At 38.6% G+C, this 16,491-nt stretch overlaps 1 protein-coding gene across 6 annotated transcripts in view; it reads left to right on the plus strand.

The window, feature by feature from the left end:
• The first annotated feature begins 515 nt into the window (after positions 1–515).
• Positions 516–16,491, plus strand: part of rmdn2 (regulator of microtubule dynamics 2) — a 29,606-nt gene continuing 13,630 nt past the window's right edge. Inside the window, exons 1-10 of one of the 6 annotated variants that reach the window (XM_025060840.1) lie at positions 516–815; positions 1,066–1,144; positions 1,270–1,299; positions 2,531–2,621; positions 2,739–2,925; positions 3,004–3,061; positions 6,551–7,005; positions 14,693–14,870; positions 14,982–15,084; positions 15,859–15,919. In XM_025060840.1, the coding sequence (XP_024916608.1) occupies positions 6,560–7,005; positions 14,693–14,870; positions 14,982–15,084; positions 15,859–15,919 (788 nt within the window). In that variant the 5' untranslated portion in view covers positions 516–815; positions 1,066–1,144; positions 1,270–1,299; ... (2 more) ...; positions 3,004–3,061; positions 6,551–6,559. Of the gene's footprint in view, positions 816–1,065; positions 1,145–1,269; positions 1,300–2,530; positions 2,622–2,738; positions 2,926–3,003; positions 3,062–5,475; positions 5,580–6,550; positions 7,006–14,692; positions 14,871–14,981; positions 15,085–15,858; positions 15,920–16,491 lie in introns of those variants that run through there. The other 5 variants (XM_025060839.1, XM_025060838.1, XM_025060837.1 and 2 more) reach the window with 5 other exon arrangements.

The raw sequence follows: 16,491 nt of genomic DNA on the forward strand, positions 1-16,491 counted from the left end.
ACAACATTCAGCACAGTCTGTGTTTATATTCACCACAGATCTCAATATCAACAGATTATTCCACCTCAATGACGAAGACAATCATGGTGCACATTGTGCAAAGATTCTTTGGAAAGCCCACCTAAGCTTCCGGTCCTTGCGTTAACCCAGTAGGAACGTCTCATTTCTGATTCTTTAGGCGCCACCAAGTGGTTGTTTTCTGCATGCGACAGGTAGAAGATTTTCCAAATGAGCTTTAATATAAGTGTGGCAACAGTGCAAATGGAATGACAATACCACTGATAAATGAAAAGAAAAAATAAGAAAAACATGAATGCTGCACATTGGTGTGTTGACATGGCAGTAGTAACTAGGGTTCGGTCCTCTGTGTCTGCGCCTGCGTGTGGTGCTGCCTAGAGACTGAATCCACTAACAAACCCGCGCCTTTTAAAAATGGCGACTACACCTGACACTCCACCACGACCTCAGAATCTGCACAGCGTCCTCATCAAGATTTAATTAATTAATGTATAAGATAATTTGTTGATTGGTAAGCTTTTAGTAGCCTATCACTATTGCTTTCTTGATTACACAATACACCGAAATTAAATACAACAAACTCTGCTCGGGGGCCCCGCCCACTGTAGTCGGGCCAATCACGCTGTTTTTCCAGTATAAAACGTCACAAATATGCGGCGAAACAGGCAAAAATCTTGTGGCGGCGTGTGACGTCAGACGCTGAAAAAGTTCGCCACTTGCTTTAAAAGCCACGTGTGTACAAAGTTATTCCTAATTGACGGCTGAACTTGGTCCGGATGAACGGTAGGAATGTAAAGGTAAGTGACTTTTAGATGTTTTGACTGAGTGTCATTCATTTCAGCTCAATAGCTTAGACTTCACTTAAAGTGGAAGAAAACCACTTTTTTTTCAGCTTTTTGCTTTGCTAATTAAAAATCGTGGCTAACCCACAATCATATTTTATCATTTAAGTATTTAAAGTACAGCTTTTTTGTCGTCTATTTTATTTGTAAAAGGAACTGGTTATATTGTATTAAACTTCTAATCCACAATGTTTGAAACTAACAGATCCATTGGGATTTCTGCACATGGAGACCAGGTGGAAGTTGTCCAGTGTCCAAGTCCATTCCTGAAACTGAAAGACAAGGTGAGTGATCTGTGGATTCAGGTTTTCTATTTAATAAGAAAGTGATTATTTGACAATTAACTCCAAAATCTGAGTACAGTAACATGAGTCTACTCTGACTTTTTTTTAATTTTTGTATTTTCCAGATCATGGTCATCCTGAAGATCTTCAACACAGTAAGGCGCATCATTTTTCTTATTCTGTGCGGGCGCTGTGCTGTGTGCATGTGTGTGTGTGTTTGAGTGTATGAAAGAGAGCAGTAGAAACAGCAAATGGCCACCTCTGTTTTGTCTTGTTTGGTTCCTTTTAGTTTTTCCTGTCTTGAGTTTATAGGCTGTTGAATCAGGGTTTTGGAGCAAGAGCCATATATAGGAGGATGATTAGCCAGTCTGTAAAGTCATACAGGTGGATGCCTCTCTGCTCAAGGTAGTTGTCACTCTGGTCTTTTTTTATTGGTGTGGATGTGAAACTGCTGAGCAAGAAGTTAAATGTTGGCTCTGGGTCTGATATCTGACCATGGTGGTTCAGTATTTGTAGGTATCAGAATGTCTACAGTGTGTGTGTGTGATAAGGCTTACTGGATGAATGACTGGAGTGGTTTTAGGCTCAGCAGTTTGTAGTCATTGAATGTGAATGATGTTCTGTCTCAATATGTGTGCAATAACAATCCTTACATTTTAGGTGCTGTCAACAAAGGGTGAGTCCAAAACTTTGTCGTCTCTGGTAAGAGATCTGTTCTTTCCCAGCCGCCGTGCTGATCTTGCGCTCTTACATGGCTACCTCCCATGACCTTTTTTCCAGCTGCTGTGCTGATCTATGGTTCTATTCTGCCTTTTTTTTTCATAAACATCTTGCATCTAAAAATGGCTAGTTGTCGGTCAACATCCAGTAGACATAATGGCCACTGTTCAGCCTAAAATATATAGAGTCTAATGCACCATAATATGTAATAAGTGTAGCAGCAGACTTTCCCCAGTGTATACTTTCAAACCTGTGTATATATGGGACCAGATGTGGAACCAGGGTCTGACTAGCATATTGTTGCTCACCTCTGAAGATGAAGTGAGCTTAGTTTGAACTGTGAGGATGACTTGTTTTGACCACTGTGTCAAAAGGTTGATGTCCAGTATTGGGTACAGAGCCAATGTAGCGCCTCCTCTTGGCTGCCAAGCCTACCTGTCTCCTGTTGTTTGTTCTCAATGTGGCCTAATATCTCAGGAACATTTTACCTTTTTTTTATTTATTTTTATTTAGAATTCACTGGCAGTTTATATAATTGCGACATTCCACAATTTTGGTATCTCGTATGCGATCTTTCTACTATTTCGTCCTTCTACAATTGCGATCATTTTCTACAATTTTGGATCTCCTGGTCTTTTTCCACAAGTTTGGATGTTTCGTTTGCAGCCATTTAACTGCTGTCCTGTTTCGGACCAGAGTGACAACCTGAATTCCAGCTACACCTATCAACATCGATATCCAGGACTCTAAAAGTCATGTAATTGTGCCTTCCTTTTTACGTTTGTCATTGTATATTCATGTTAATGGACTTGCATTTGTACCAATTGTCAATGTATATTCATGTAAACATACTTGACTTTGTACTTTTTGTCAGTGTATATCTGTAAATTTGCTTGGCTGTTAGCCTTTTGTCAATGCTACCCCCAAACTATCCTGAGATTGATGGGTTGAGCTGGATCCATACAAGCTCTGGAACTACTGTGTACTGGACTATAGGCTGAAAGTGGCCCAAGTGAACCAATGCCCTTAGTAGAAAGATCTCAGACACAGGACATCTTCAGGTTCGTTCTTCACATTTGAAAATTGCTAAATCTGTTCATTTTAATCTGTGCACTGATTGGTCTGATCTGTGGGTCTAGATTTCTGTGGAGTTGACCGAAGATGGATTCTGTTTAAAGAGACCTGGGGTGCATTCAGGTTTGTACTTAATTATAATTTCTGTTGTGATCAGTTGGTTATTTTGCATCCTTGCTATCTCTGCTGTTCTTGAAGTTGTGGGTTCTTTTTAGCATACCGTTTCTCATCTGTTCTGATGCCAAAAGTTGACAAGTTGGCCTTGGAGGTGTTTAGGGGAGCACCAACACCTGGTCCGAAGGCAGCGTTCCGTGACCTCAGCAGTCTGATTGTCGCGCTGTGCTTTTGTTAGTGTTAACAGTGTTGGTGTCCCTGACATACTGTAGGTGGTATTGTTTAAATACGAATATTCAGGTCAGTTGTGCCAAAACAGTCAAAGTATTTTGGCGGCATCTGCTGGCCAGATATAGATTTGTCTCTTGGCAGGTCTGACAATTTGTTGGTCATTAAAATTTGATGACGTTTCTCCATCTTCAAACGATAACAACAGACAAACAGCAAGCGTAGTAGTGGTACCTTTCCTGCCTAATATTAGACCACTCTCCCTAATGCAAAAAAGACGAGACAAAGATTCAACTATAACCATTGTAAAAGTGCAAACCTTAACGGCATTTATAGAAAATGCGCCACTTTTATTTAATTCTTTGAAAGATTAAGAAAATATTCAGCAGCTCTGTACATCAAGCATGAGTTGGTCATGCTTGGGTGATGGTACCAGACAACCTGAAGAAAGTAAACAAGCTTTGAACAGGAGTTGACTGGTCTTTCAGGATATTTCCTGACTGTCTTGATGGTCTATTTACCTTCACTGTGAAAATACACAATGCAAGTTTCATGTGTGATCAGGTAAGCTTGTTGTACAAGTCTTTAATTTCAGGTTTTAGCATGCCTGCACCCGGTTTTGGATAAACACAGCCTGTCTTTGATTTGCAATTTCAAATAACTCAAACTTTTTTCTAACATGTTTGTATTCCAAGTAAAAAAATGATTTATTAGCAACAGATTTTTTATATATATATAGTTTTGGATTGATTTGCTCCGTTGGCATAACAAGCTAATACATGGACACTGAGTGCCTGCAGCTGACATAGCTACCACAACAGAGCAAGTGTAGGCTCGTGGGTTGGACTTTCCCTGTTTCTTACAAACACAATTTGTGAGCTCTGTTATGCAACACTTGCCAACTCTTAATGGCTGAATGGATCTTTTAACTATCTGTAAACACGGTTATTTTTCTCCCCACTGCAGCAGACATCCTTGTACATTCGGTAGTTGGAAACTACATAACTGACAGGGAACAATTGGGCTTCACATGCGGTGGTCTTTTAGTGGTATCCTGATAGTAATGCTTTATTTCACCTTGTGCTTCTCCCATGAGTTTAACAAACACAAAAATCTCTTTTTTTTAATTTGTATTCCCATGTAATATGAATGCCAAGGCAAAAGTACAGTGGGTGGATAAAGACAGTAGTACTGACAATGTCTCCTTATCTGCTGGCTTTGACCTGATGGGTACAAGGCCATGCTTGGATGCAACTCTCTTATCAGCACATCTACATCTGTGGGGCCAGCCCTTAGCCACAAGCCAAAGTTTTTCAAACACAACCATGCCTCCAGGTTTCAGGTGGGCTTTTTGTTCTCTGGGCTTGCAGAATGCAGGCTGTGGGCTAAGCAACAATACATAGTTTGAAGGCTAGGGATGAAACTGCACGTAGTAATCCCCACATGTTGTTATGCAAGGGAACTCCCTGTTCTTCTCTTCCCAAGCGTGCTTTTTAACTTTTTCCTAGAGAGTTCATGCACTTCTGCCAAGAGAAGTATACGTGATCATCTAACTAAGTCATTTCAGGTGACAAATCCACTCTGTGTATCAAGTTGCATTTAAGTAACATATATTTTCAAAACAACCAATTGTTGTCTGAGTAAACTTGGGCATATTTGTAGGTAGGATTGGCCATGTTTTTATACTTTGTGCTTAACCTTAAAATAATTGTTGTTTTACACTAGACAGCTGTGGCTAGAATTTATGATAGACAAGTAGGAAAAAATAAATCGTACTAATTCTACCTAATGTTGGTTGTTTGCCATGACATGAAAGTTCTGCATCAAAGATTCATTTTTTATTAAATAAAAAAATACACCCATCAAAATTGTAAATAAAAAAATCATTTTTTAAACCTTAACTTTGTAAACACATAGTCAGTGAAATCCATAACTTCCCTAAATGGGAGATAAAAGTGAAAATATAGGTATGTTTTCCTTGTCCCTCTTCTTTTTCTTTTTTAACCTTTAATAAAAAAAAAAAATTCTTGTTAAACCTTTTAATTATCAATTCGAAAAATAGTTTGACCGAGAATATATAATATTCTTCATTTTAACAATTGTTCGAAACCCAAGCTACTATATCTTAATGACGCAGGTGAAATTATTGCCAACGTTAAGTAACTATATTTTAAAATTGACCACGTAGCCCCGGAACAGTTTGCGCATGAGCACATGTGTCCGCACGGAATATTTTCTTGGTTGCACAGGAGAGCTGTCAATACATCACATCCACTCTGGTTCCAGCCAGCACAGTAAGGTCATTTTTGTCTATTTTATTGATATTCGAATAAACTAACGTCGCAAAAATGGTCACTCTTGAGATTGTTTGTATAAATTTTTTTCTTACCATTTTACTTTGAGGTTTAAGCGTTTTATTGAACGTCAGATTTTTAAAAGCTACAAATGCCAGGGCTAGGACAACATTCTCAAGGCTGTTACTTTGACCAATGATTAAGGATAATATTAGTTCAGAAATACTGTGTGATTAGGTTCATGCGAACAACATTAAGGAAAATCTGAGAACCCAGACGTATTAATTCTGCCATGTTTGAGACGCTGTAGTACCAGGCCGTATGTTTGCCTTCTTACACGTCTTACACGTGATGTGGTGATTAAATTATTTACGCCACGATGTTTTAAGTAAGCTGCTGTCTCCTGATCGATGTCAACGGCGGCAGTTTTGACCGAAAGGCGCTGTGATCTAGCAGCGGTTTATATTATATCATTAATGATGGCTAAAGTATGTAAGTAGAGATGTAGCTAGTACATTATATTTAGCTCGTGAGAGTAAATATTCAACAACCTCTAAAATAGAATTTTACGTTTGATGATAGATGTGTTTTTATTCTTTCCAATTTTATTTCAAATCTCCATAATGTTTGGACCAAAAGTTTTCTAACAATTTTTCAACCACACCTACTTGCCTGTTTTTACTCTTTTATTATACCTGATGACTAGGACTGTTTGACTGTTTTCTTTCAAGAGGAGCAACATGTTGCTGTGTCCTTGTAGTTACCTTGAACAGGGTCATGTACTCACTAAGGAATTTTGTTTTGAATGTTCTGTCTCTATTTTTTCTGTCTCTGTTTCTTTTTTATTTCTAAATCTTAAGATATAAATTCACGGACTAGTGACTGCTAGTCGATACAAACTTAAATTAAACACAATTAACAAACATCTACAGTAACCACGCCTGAAATAACCTGAAATGTTTTTCATTCTTTGTAGAAATCCAGGATGAACCCGTCGGAGAGCAAAATGCTGGTTCTGGGTGCACTGGCAGGAGTGGCTGGTGTCAGTTTAGCAGTGATGTGTTACAAGGGTTTTACTTCCAGACGTCGGAACTCATATGCAGGCTTTCACCTTAACCGCACCAATGAAGACAGCCGTGACGTCATGTTTGTGGATAGTCCTGTTCTCTCTGAGGGTCAGTCCGAGGTCCTGGAGCGCCTCGAGGCCCTGATCCAGTGTGTGTCAGACCTGAAAAAGGAAATGAAAGCCCTGAAGAGCGCCATGCCTAAACTCCAGGAGCAAGTTAGAGAAGAGCTGACGGTGCACGAAGAAGGCCACCGAGCGAGCCCTTTGCACAGGACCACACCAACACGGAGGAAAAGGGTAGCCCATGCCAGTGCTGCAGCCAGAAGTGAGGGTCGAAGTTCAGAGGAAGCAGAGAGTGAGGGAGGGTGAGTATCAACTTAAAGATCAACTTTAAATTCAGAGTAAAGTTGTTTGTTTTTTGCATTTTGTGTCCTTAGTTGTTGATATTTGTTTTTGACAACAGCACAAGTCCTGTTAAAGTCTATCAGGCGATGTTCCTATGTGTGTTATTTCCAAGAACACATTTAATTTCTAATTATTCTCATTACCTAACCACTAAATAGTACAGCCAGTCAGGACTGTAATAAATAACAGTTTGTTTTGATTTAGTGACGCAATACTTCAGTGTAACTTACATTAGTGAGAATTGATTCTGAAACCAATGGATATTAACATATGCAGGTCATCATTGTTGCAACTTCTATAGGAGGGGGAAACCGAAAGGTCTTCTCCTATTTATTTATAGCACTGACAAATTAAGGAACCTAATATTAGAATATAATTGATATAATCAAGTATTATCTCATCTTATAAGTATTACTATAAGAATTAATACAATGCAATGAAAAGGAATAGATGTGAGTTTGGGTAAGTCATGGTGGTAAAGCTGTGAGTGTTGACATTTGTGAGCTGTTGTCTTCAGTACAGGGTTTGTCCAGCAGACTTCACTGTTTACATTACGTACAAGCTGCTGCTTCACTGAGATGGAACAGCTGAGCTCCTGTCACAACTTTATTGTACTGCACATGTGCATGTTCTAAATTGGTTTATGATTAACAAAAAAACCCCACTTAGTTTCATGTTATTTAGATTTTCACATAATTATTTAACTTTTTCAAATTAATAATATCTTAATATTTTACTGTTGTCCAGTCTGTTAAAAGAACATTGCAAAATCCTAATAAAGCAATCACGTAAATTACTTGAGTGGTGCGACTAAAACTGTCATCAAACATCTAAACTAACCATAAAGAAACTTTTTTTTTTCCACCATATTTTATTGTAAGAAAATTTTTTTTTTAAATTCTGCTGATGATGTTTATTTATTCCTGTTTGAGGTTCAGATTGCCTGTGACTTTGTTGATTGTATTCCTCCTGGTTGTGAGTCAGATAAAGAAAATTATTTTTTTTAATTCTGCTGATGATGTTTATTTATTCCTGTTTGAGGTTCAGATTGCCTGTGACTTTGTTGATTGTATTCCTCCTGGTTGTGAGTCAGATAAAGATGGGCCTGTTTTGATGAGAATGTCACTTGTTGGTGATGTTGACAACTCCAGTGTGATGGTGGGTTTTTGCCAAGTACTAACATCTCACCAGGTGTCAAATATTGATTAAATTCCTGGTTTATTTTTAACCCCTGGTCTAACTTATTTGCCAACGTGCGGCTTTTAAAAAGAGTCATGTGACCTTCCTTCGGTACCAGTTAAACTTGCCTGCTCATTTCATGAACTAAATTATAGTTTTGACTGTATGTTCGGTCGCCTCAGGTACTGCAGAGAACAGCCGAGTAATCAAGCATCACATGCCGAGTCACACACCTCCACCCTAGGCAAAATGCCTTGAACTTATTCCAACCGTGGGTAACATAAACAACAGATGTCTTTCTTTTGAATCGACTACCACTCAGAATCCCACAGTATATAAACAGATATCAACAGCTATGGGATGATAAAACCAAGGATTTAATGTGCTGAGTGGTCAGACAGAACTTGACATGACAGATTAGAGAAGGGATGCAGGGATGGGATGTTGAACTAGAAGATCTATGAAAAGATAATCGTGTTGTTTTATCTGTGCCCTCCTTAAATATTTTGACTGTATTTACCACTACAGCTTCTTTTATTAAATCTTAAGATGCCAATAATCTTGTCAGCAGTTGCATTCAAACCTTAACCCCAGCTTTAATGTGTGTAGTTAACTAGCAGATGGCAGCTGAATGGCACATCCCATTTCCATGGTGTTCTGTAAAGAAGAAGTCCAATGCATTGGGAAAAGGGTATATGTCAAATTCAGGTCCATCTGCACTGAAGAGGTCTGACAGAGACTAACCCTTGGATTAAAACAATAAAACATTGCAAAGTTAGTCTGTAGTTAGACAGCAGGTGGAGCTGCATCAGGGGAGATGCAAGTCTGCACTAAAGTTGGTAAAGTTGGTAAAAGAATGCCAGAAAATGTGTTTGCAAATGGCAGTAGTAATGAGAGCACAGTTCCTAAAATGGAAGAAAATATGTTGATTTTAGGAAAGATTTACTGTTGTAGTCTTAGTGCAGAGTTGATGATTTCTGAAGGATTTAAAATGTGCTATGATGGCTGGTGTGAGGACAATAAATACAACCTTAATTGAGTCCTTTATTCCTCCCACAATGGGGAAGTTTAGAGTGTGAGTCTTTTAATACGTCAAAGATAGATCTTCACCAGGAAAGTAACGAATAACTCGTTTCAACAGCCCTGTAAGTCGGCCTCCACTGAGGGTAATGATGAAGTATTTCATGCTGGTCTGCTTTGATGACTAACTGCTTGAGGTCATCCTGCTTTTATTTATAAAACATCAATGAGTATACTGTATGCGTGGGACACCTCCGAGCAGTCGTGGTTCACAGGTTTAATCTTTTAAGAGTGACAGTAGTTGGCTGCATCAAACATTCATAATTACAGCTTCTGTTATTATGCTTAAAAAAATCACATCATGTACACGCCTCCAAAAATTAAAAAGCCTTTTCTGCCGCACTGTTATTTGTTGAGCAGAGGGTGTGTGTGAGTCAGTGGGAATAGTGTGGCAGAAATTCTAACCCGTAGGGGAATGAGTAGCGTTTTCCTAGAGGAGCCAGTCCCACCTCTAATCCTCACATCGACTTAAAGAGCTCTCCTTCTACTTCTGTTCCACTGTTTTGTGTGTTCGGAGCATTCTATCCCTGTCAGATAGAAATAATTCGATTCTAATAGTAGTGTGTAGTAAATTATGTGCTTCGCTGAACTTCAAAACTTTCAAAATACCTAGTAGAATTTGTACTTTGTACAAAGTACGAGATCGAAAAAATGCCTGCTATGGAATTTATTGAACTTGTGTATATTGTGTATATTACACACATTTAGTCATGAAATAATGAATGTCCAGTAGGGGACATGTATGTATAAACCCAGCCATTGAGAATTTTGCACAGCTAGTCCTAAAGTGGGACGACTGCTTTGTGAACTTAAGGATTTTATTGTGCAGGAAATGGTTAAATTGATGCTGAAATGTTTTCTTCTGTCTTTAAAGATAATCCTTGTAGATTCCTTTCAAAGACAAATCGACTGTTGCTAGTTGTGCTAACCCTAATTGACTGATGTGTAAACAGAGCCAGCTCCTGCCACGGTGGTCCCCTGGGTGAGATTATGATTAGCCACCCCCATCATTTTATTTGTAATAGTTTATTTTTGTCCTCTGAGTGGTTAGGCCATCACCCTCTCCAGTAGATGGTGCCGTAGGCAATTGGTCAATTTATTAAAATTTTGACTGGTAAATACCACAATAGCTTTGGATTAACCACGAATAATCATCATAAATCAACAGTCCTCAGTTTGACTAAAATGCTTTCTTTTGCATATGCTGTACTTGTAACAGAAGGACAAACAGCAGGTTGATGTACAGTATGTGTTTCACACCAGTTTGTACTGTATTTCTGGTGAGTCTAAATGATGGAAATATATTTTATTATAATATGCGGTAGTATAAATAAAAATGTAGCCTCATAGAGTTGGTAGATTTTAGTCATTACCATCTCAGCCTTGACTGCTAGAAGGTATCAAGAGTTACTTTCAAAACTTTGTTGAAACCTGAGTCCTCAACAATATTATTCCATCTGGGATTGACAAATTCATGCAGCCCTTAAACAATACACAAGATATCATGTAATTGTTTGTTTATCAGATGGCTAATCTTCACTTGATGCAGTTCCACAAAAGTGTTATAAATATCATAATTAGCCACATGTTTGAAAAAGGTTTGTTTAAGGAAATAGCTTAGTGTTTTGGTGATTGAAACTGTTAAAATCAAAAGCATCAACTAAGTGTGTTTAAGTTCTATCTGTTTACTTTATAGACATCTCACATGTCACAACTGCTTCCTCAGGGCTACTTCTTTGGAGATAAGGAGAGCCATCAATCACCCTTTCCAGGTGCCAAGCTGTCAGAGGCCTTATTTGAAGGCGTCTTGCAGGAACTTGTAATTCCTTGAACAGTTCCTTGCTGCGTTGATTATTCAGGTTGCTTTTATGTGGCTTAGGGACATTAGCCTTTCATTTTTCTTTTTCCAAAAAACTAGTGTTATTGTGTAGGGATACTTGTTGATTTAAGCAGATTTAAATGCTAACCCAGTCAACACAAACACACGCACACAGAAGGAGAAAAAGGAGCACATCGTCTGCTCTGGGATTGATTCTGTGATTAAGGGCTTTAGTCGATCTCCTCTTGTGATGCCATGGTTCATGCTACTGTGCAGCTGTTTGCATCTGAGACATTCAGATTTATATCCTCAGATTCATACCTCAGTGAAAAGCTTATAGCCAAACAAACATGAGGTGAAAGAGGAGGACGTGTCCCGTTACAGGCACATTCCACATTCTCAGTCAGCCTGGCGTTTCCCTCCAAGTCTTATTTACCGAAATGGTCTGGTGATTGTGAATAGATCTACTTTCAATATTTCAAAAACTATAGCTGAAATTGAGCTGAACAGAGGATTGATATTGTGTGTGTGTGTGTGTGATGCAATATAGAATTGCAGGAATCCAACAAAGGCTAATTCAGACTGTTGTGTTATTTGAAAAACATAAGTAGAATTGTCAGTCGCATCAGCTTGTTATCAACTGTGATTCGACAATAATAATTGGTTCATACATCACTGTGTGTGAATTAGCATAGTTTTTAGGTACGTTCTATTGTGTCCCAGTTTCACTGCCCTAACTCATTGTAAATCTCACCTTTTTTTTTAAACTCTACTCTACATCTACTGTATACATTGTATGTTGGCAAAACTTTTACACCATGTTTCGGTACAGGTTTACTGCTCAGCACACAAACTTTAGCCACAATAAAAAGTCTTTCACCAGAGTACTTCTCTACAAGAAAGCTTATTGTTTTGTTTTTTTCCTGCTGTTGTTCTTTGTAAATCAATGACTTAAAAAAAAAAGAAAAGAAAAACATCCTGCAAGAAAACATGACATCTAGCATAGCACAGATAGACTCTTCCTGGGTGGCCCGCCTACCCGATGGATTAAGACTTTTTATGTAGATAAAATCGCTTTTTTTGAGCTATTGTAAATGTATTAGCACACCTGTCTTTACAGTTTCCAAAGCTGTGCTTTTATTAGATCACTGCTTTAGTGTTGCTGATTTGTTGCTTTAACATACAAGATATGGATTGTCACGTTCTGTCTTCACCAATGTAAAGTTACATTTCACACCAAGGGCAAATCAAAATGATGATGTTAACAGGCGGGTTCATCTGTGGCTCAATGAGTTGCAACTCTCTTTCCGGCCTTCGGGGGCATGAGGAGAATAAATAACCAGTTACCCTTTGGCATTGTTATACAGAAGGCTTTCATTTGTCCGTCACCACAGCTACACAGACTTAATAATCCAGGTCGCATGTTCCAAGGTCTGGTGATGTTGGGATGGTAACTCCGCTTTGTTTTGCACAGTGTAACCGTAGCGACTGCTGTTGCTAAGCCCCATTGAGAGAGTCCTTCTTTTGCCCCTTGGGTCAGGACACTGAAAGGATGATCTCACTTTGTGAGTACACAGTCACAAGCAGTAGCAGCCATCATTCCTTTTACCTACTCACCTGTTGAACAAACTTGAACGTACTGTAGTGCGTTGAAGGTGTTTTTTAAATTGGGACGACATGTTTTATTCAAGGTTCTTGGTCTGTCTCATCCATTGTCCATATTGAGTTACCCTGTGCCCCTCAATATGGCCTCACTCAGTGGGAGCTTTTTAAACTTGCTTGCTTTGTGAGAGAAACAGCCGGTTCAGTAACTCAACATCACTGTGCTCCCTGCACAAATATAGTATATACTGTCATACTATATACTACTACTATACGGTTTGATACTAACAACAGTGGTTGATCAGTGGACAGAAATATGGTTAATTATTTCATCAACCTTGTTTTGCTCTTGGCTTACTAAACCTGTGAAATTCCTTAGTGGATGATTTGACAAATGTCACGCCTAGCCTAGATAACTCTAAATTGCGTGATGCCGGCCTGATTAACAAAGTCACATTTTAGGTATTTCAGAAATTCTTTTAAACTGTAGTATTAAGTTTTAATGTTGTAAAAAAACTGCTTACTGAGTAGCTGGACATTATGAATGATTTATATCCATTTTGGACTTAGCTTGTAAAAAATCAAGAAATACTTTGGGAATTTTCTTTAATTAAAGGGACAGTTCTGTAAAAAACAAACAACCATTTCATTTGTTTTTTTTTTTTTGTTGGTAATAATAACTTGTCTTATTCCAGGTACATTCCTTATGAGGTTGTGTTCTTTGGCAATAAGTCCTAGTCAATATTTTGTCATCACAGCTGTGCTTTGCTACAAACAATAAATGGATAATGTAGGTTAATTACATAAACATGTATTATTTCAACAGGAGTTCCCTTTTTTTTTTTTTTTTTTGGCCGGAGTGTTTCATGAGCCACAGAATAGCGTGACAGGAATGTGCTGATCAATCAGTGCTGTGCTGCCTGTTGTTCCAGCTTTACTGAGTAAATAGGTGCCGCAGAGGGAGGAAGGGAGAGAGGGAGAACAGCCTGCTGAATGACTAAAAGAATGAATGAGTTGAGTGAATGAATGTATGAATGAATGAATGGTCCAGGTATCAGTAATGTAACTGCTCTGATGCACTGAGACGTCGGTGCTTTTTTTTTTTTTAACCGAACACTCCTCTATACAAAGAAGAAAAAAAAACCCAACAATAAATGTGTCAATATTCATATTAAACCCATACACACCCATTGCCATTTTTAAAGCTCTGGTATTGTATCGGCCAATAAATGTGGTAAATGTGTTAGCTGCAGGTTTAATGGTTTATTCAGGGGTTAGTGCTGAGATTGAGTCTGGATCGTGGAGCAATATCCCAAAATGATATGAAATCCAACAGAGATTAAAGGTAATACGTCTTCGAAGCTAAGCTTCTCATGCAGCTAAGGCAGTGGTGTCGAAATGTTTTTCAAGGTGATTAGAAATACTTAAGGATACGGTTAAGTAGCACACAAATACTGTACGCTGTATTTTAATGGTGTTACTCATGTAAAGCAAGCTAATCTCTCCTAGGTTTTACTGCAATAATACATGGGCTACGGACAGATTTAGTATTTCTGCTTGTGTTTTATTTTTATTTCTAAAAGTCAGCCTAGGAATTGACTGAAAGGCAACAATAAAAGATTATTTTGAAATGAAAAAACATAAATATAGCAAAGGATAGATAAAGGACACAGACAGTTAAACATTGGGGAAAAAAAGTGGCACAATGACACATCATTTTGTATCAAATTTAGTTATTAAAAAAAAATGTTAAAGCAGGTTTAAAATGACCTGGCTGAGAGGTAAAACATTGATTAAAAAATGAATTGCTAATTAGCTTGCTAACTGAAAATATTTTGGCTCCAAGGCAGCTGGGATCCTTTCAGCTGCCTTGGAGCCAAAATATATACTGCCTCCCGTCTGTTTATTTGCCACTGGTGAACCAACCGAACTGTTTTTTTTTTTTGTTTTTTTTTTTGTACTTTCAGGTACATGACTGCATACACAGACTCCGATGAAGAAGAGCTTAGTGATGCCGAAGAGGGCGATGATGAAGAACCTGCAAACAAGCTAGCCGTGTTCCTTAATAAAATAGACAGTTTGCATCACGGCACACAGTCAGAAAAACAGGAGGGTCTCAGCATCCTGTTGGAACAAAAAGAAAAGGTTTACTGAAGCTTTATGATCATTCTGTCACCTGTCATACTGTACCGTCTGTGTTTTCTGCATACAGAGACGAGATTAAAAAAACAAAAACAACAACTTCTTTTTCTGTAGTTTGGACAGGTCTCAGAAATTCTTTGGCGTCTGGTCCGAGCCTACTGCGACGTACATGACATCAGCTCCACTCTACAGGAAAGGAAGAACTATGCAGAAAATGGTAATTTAGTTGATGTTTACTTGCTGCATTATTTTATGACCGTTCCAGTCGGTGTGAGTGATATAATGTGAAAACCACAGCTCCTGTTGTTAAACACACCTCTGACGTCGGTGTCTCACCTGGAAAAACCCAGATCCACGTTATAATACGTGATTTTTGTTTGTTGCTGACCTGAGTTGGAAACAGTCAAAGGTGGGAACATTTTTAAACCTAATATTTATAGTCCACAGTGGATAAAAACGTATCACAGTCACTTGTGAGTCACCTTCACAATGACAAAACATTTTCCAGCCAATGGCCTTTTAATGTCGGGGCTCAATGACTTCCTACGCCAGTCTTATGTAACAAGACACGCAAGAGACCTCTCCCATCGCAGTGAATGCATGATTCTAAAGTTAAGGCTGGAGGTACCTGGAGTTGACAAGGATGCCCCCTGCTGCTACAGTACATGTGCTAGCCTCCTGTCAGCAGTGTTAAGGACATTGATGCTAACAGCAGTATCACAGTGTTTTTGTTGACATTTATCCAGTTATCAGTGGGGCACACTTCCTCCTGTGTAATGGAGAGAGAGTTCCACATTATGGCTGTTTTCTACTTTGTTAAAGTGCCTGCATCGCTTTATGCAAGATTTCTTTTTGTTTTCTCAGTCAACGCACACTTTACCTCTGCTAATCTTCACTCTCTTTTTGTCAAGTTCAAAATGTTGAGGACAATTTGTATTTAATTTCTGTTTCTCAATGCAGTGTCTGTTGTCAATCTTTTTCTGCTTTACAGGTATGAAAATAGGTGAGGAGGTGGTGAGCCTCAACCCTGGCTGTGCTGACAGTCATCGTTGGTATGTTTGATCTGAATCTCAACTTTTCTGGTCTAATTATGTAGCAGATCGTTTTGTTCTTGTCAGAGAAGTATTTCCAGCTGCTGTTTTTAAACAGATGAATGAGGCGTACTTCAAGATGTAGTTTGATGGCATGTGACTTGCTGTCATTAAGCTCCATTATAGGAATCACTCATGGTTGAATTAGACAGAATGAAAACATAAAACAGGTACTTTCCCCAAATGAGAGGTGTCTCGGGGGTGGGAGGGCTGTAATTTTGAATGTCTGCCTGGAGCTTCTTTTCCTCTGAGGTTTGACTTGTGCGTTTCTGGACAGTTTAGCATAGATGCTTTACGCAAATATTAAGGACACCCTCAGCGTCTCAGAAAGCCCACAGGGGTGATAACACTGACTTAAGTATACAGTTCTGTCTCTAACTAAAGCTGTTGAGATTTTCTCAGAAAAAACAAATATTCTCTTGAACCAGAAGGATATTTGTGACCTGCACAGATCGCTTTATGATTTGCATGCTTGAGATAATAGTAGCTCGCAGATCACCCACTCATTCACCTGATAGCGTCAGAGCCACTTG

Source organism: Cynoglossus semilaevis, chromosome 12 (assembly GCF_000523025.1).
Source record: "Cynoglossus semilaevis isolate Cse_v1.0 chromosome 12, Cse_v1.0, whole genome shotgun sequence".
In the NCBI taxonomy this organism is placed as follows: Eukaryota; Metazoa; Chordata; class Actinopteri; order Pleuronectiformes; family Cynoglossidae; genus Cynoglossus; species Cynoglossus semilaevis.